Source organism: Otolemur garnettii, unplaced genomic scaffold (assembly GCF_000181295.1).
Source record: "Otolemur garnettii isolate 467f Iridium unplaced genomic scaffold, OtoGar3 scaffold00303, whole genome shotgun sequence".
Lineage (NCBI taxonomy): Eukaryota > Metazoa > Chordata > Mammalia > Primates > Galagidae > Otolemur > Otolemur garnettii.
In genome coordinates, this window is record NW_003852698.1 from 366176 (window position 1) to 368759 (window position 2584).

A 2584-nucleotide genomic window follows, 5' to 3' on the forward strand; every position below is an offset into this window, starting at 1 on the left:
CATCACAGCTCACAGCAACCTCAAACTCTTAGGCTTAAGCGATTCTCTTCCCTCAGCCTCCCAAGTAGCTGGGACTATAGGCATCTACCACTCCACCTAGCTATTTTGTTATTGTTGTAGTTGTTATTGTTGTTTGGAAGGCCCCAGGCCAGGTTCGAACCCGCCAGCCTGGGTGCACGTGGCTGGTGCCCTGGCAGTTGAGCTATAGGCGCCAAGCCCTTATTACCCAATTCATCAGTACTTTCATTAGAAGTTGAAGAGAAGAATGATAGCATCAGATGTGAATATGGTGCTAAGTAATAGAAAAATGGGCTGAAAACAATGGTCAGATTGGGAAAGTGTGGTATATTTCATTGTATTTTTTTCCTTTTTTGAGACAGAGCCTCAAACTATCACCCTGGATAGAGTACCCTGACCCTGGCATCACAGCTCACAACCTCCAACTCCTGGGCTCAAGCGATTCTCCTGCCTCTGTCTCCCTAGTAGCTGGAATTATAGGCACCTGCCACAACGCCTGGCTATTTTTTGGTTGCAGCCATCACTGTTTGGTGGGCCCCGGCTGGATTCAAATCCGCCAGCTCAGGTGTATGTGGCTGGCGCCTTAGCAGCTTGAGCCACAGGTGCCAAGCCAATTTCATTGTACTTTTATTATGTATTGTCAACCAAATGCAAGAGCAAAGAAACTATAGCAGCAAGTAATTTTTACAACAGTCAACAAAAATACCTGTTAAAAATTCTGCACAGTGTGGAGAGTGGGCTGTGGACTGGCAGGGCCCTCACAGCCTGGGGAACATTCAGAGAATGAACCCCCAACTGCTTCTCCTCCATTCTGAAACAGCCATATTCCTTTCTTCATGCTCCCTCTGCCAGAAGTCAGGTAGCTCTTTGTCCAGTTAACCATGCTGTGACCCTTGTGCTCTCTGCCTTCCTACTTCTTGTAACATGTTAATGAAGTTGAGTAGAAACCACTAAGTCTCATGGTTCTTCCTTTGTTTTGTCAACTATGCTGAGATCCTCGTGATCTTGCCCTTCTTACTTCTTGTCATATAATGAAGTTTAGTAGAAACCATTAACATGATGATTTGTCTTTATTAAAGTCATTTATATTTTCCAATTGTACTGTAGGACCAAAATTATGTCTTTTGTTTATGCTATTTGCCCATGTTGTCTATGCTACTTCCCCCTGGACACCCTGTACAGATACTATAAAATAAAGCTGATTTTGTGTTTTGGGGCTGGCTGTAGCCATTAGCTCAGTCAGTCCTCTGGGTTCCATCCTTTGTTTCCATATCTTCCCTTGTGCTGTATTTTCCTCATTCCTAAGGTGACCAAATTTTAACATTGGTAAAGCAGGACACCATTGACCTGGGGTGGGGGTGGGGGTGTTGGGTTCTTAATTAAAAATTTGGTCTATATGGAGCAACAAAAATTTTCATAGAATGCAAAAATAGTATTGTAATATATATTTTTTAATTTCAACATAAGTACAATTTACAAATATAATACACTAAAAAAAAATTAAGTACACGGTGGTGCCTGTGGCTCAAAGGAGTAGGGCTCGATCCACCTGGGTGACTGTGCCCAGGGGAGTAGGGAGTTTACATTAGCCTTTTCATTTCCAAATGAAGTTACATTAACCTCTTCATTCCCAAATGGAGTTACATTAACCTTTTCAGCAGCTGAAAACTATATATTCCCTTCCCATTGTCCTGCTATTCCCTAGCTTGTTGTGCATTCTTTCCAAAAATCAGTACTTTTTTAAATGCTGCAGGACAAACTCTTAAAAATCGGGGCTGTCCTGCCAAAAGCGGGACATCTGGTCACCTTACTCATTCCCCACCAATTCCACTCTGGTTTGGAGTCCCCCTGTCTGTGCTGCTTCATGACAGCACAGAACATTATTGATGTTTCTAAAACTCATGAAGATCTTCTACATCAATCTCTATACATCTAGAATTGACATGCTCTATAAACTTTTAAAGATTATTTTTTACTAACTTGTCTATGTTCATCTAGAAAGCATCACAGAATCTTCAGGGGAAATGTGTTCCACATAAAAAAACTTTAATAAAGCAGCAATTTATAAAAACATTTGTTCTTACCATAAAAGCAACCAGAGTTTCAGAAATAATCTCTCCATGGACTGCACATTCTTGTACTATTTCTCGGATGATATTCTTTATGACACTTTCTGCCTGAGTAGGAGGCATTCTGGCTAAAGAAAACATTTTTTGTAATGGCATTTATATATTATTTTTCCTCTTTAGCTTTATCCACCATAACATTTGTAAAGAGTCATATTAACATATTAATATTTAATTATTAGTATCTAGGCCCTTTCCAGTTTCATTACTCATTTATTTTCAAAACTAAAAGACTAATTATGACAGCAATTGGGACTTCCAATATTTCTCTCTTAAATAATGGAGGCTACCTAAAGTATATTTATGCCATGATTTTTTTAAATTTTGAAAAAGGCTAAGAATAACGAGGAAGGGTGTAGAATTAATGAGAAATTCAACCTTCATCTGTGTAGGCTGCAGAGAATGGCTTTAAAGAGGAAAATGCTATTGCACCACACTCA

The 2584-nt window shown here is 39.7% G+C and overlaps 1 protein-coding gene across 1 annotated transcript in view; it reads right to left on the reverse strand.

Moving 5' to 3' along the window:
- CFAP206 (cilia and flagella associated protein 206) overlaps positions 1-2215 on the reverse strand; it is a 49735-nt gene extending 47520 nt beyond the window's left edge. Inside the window, exon 1 of the mRNA XM_003803430.3 lies at positions 2103-2215. Coding sequence (XP_003803478.1) covers positions 2103-2210 — 108 coding nt within the window. The 5' untranslated portion in view covers positions 2211-2215. The remainder of the gene's footprint in view (positions 1-2102) is intronic.
- Positions 2216-2584: the final 369 nt, after the last annotated feature.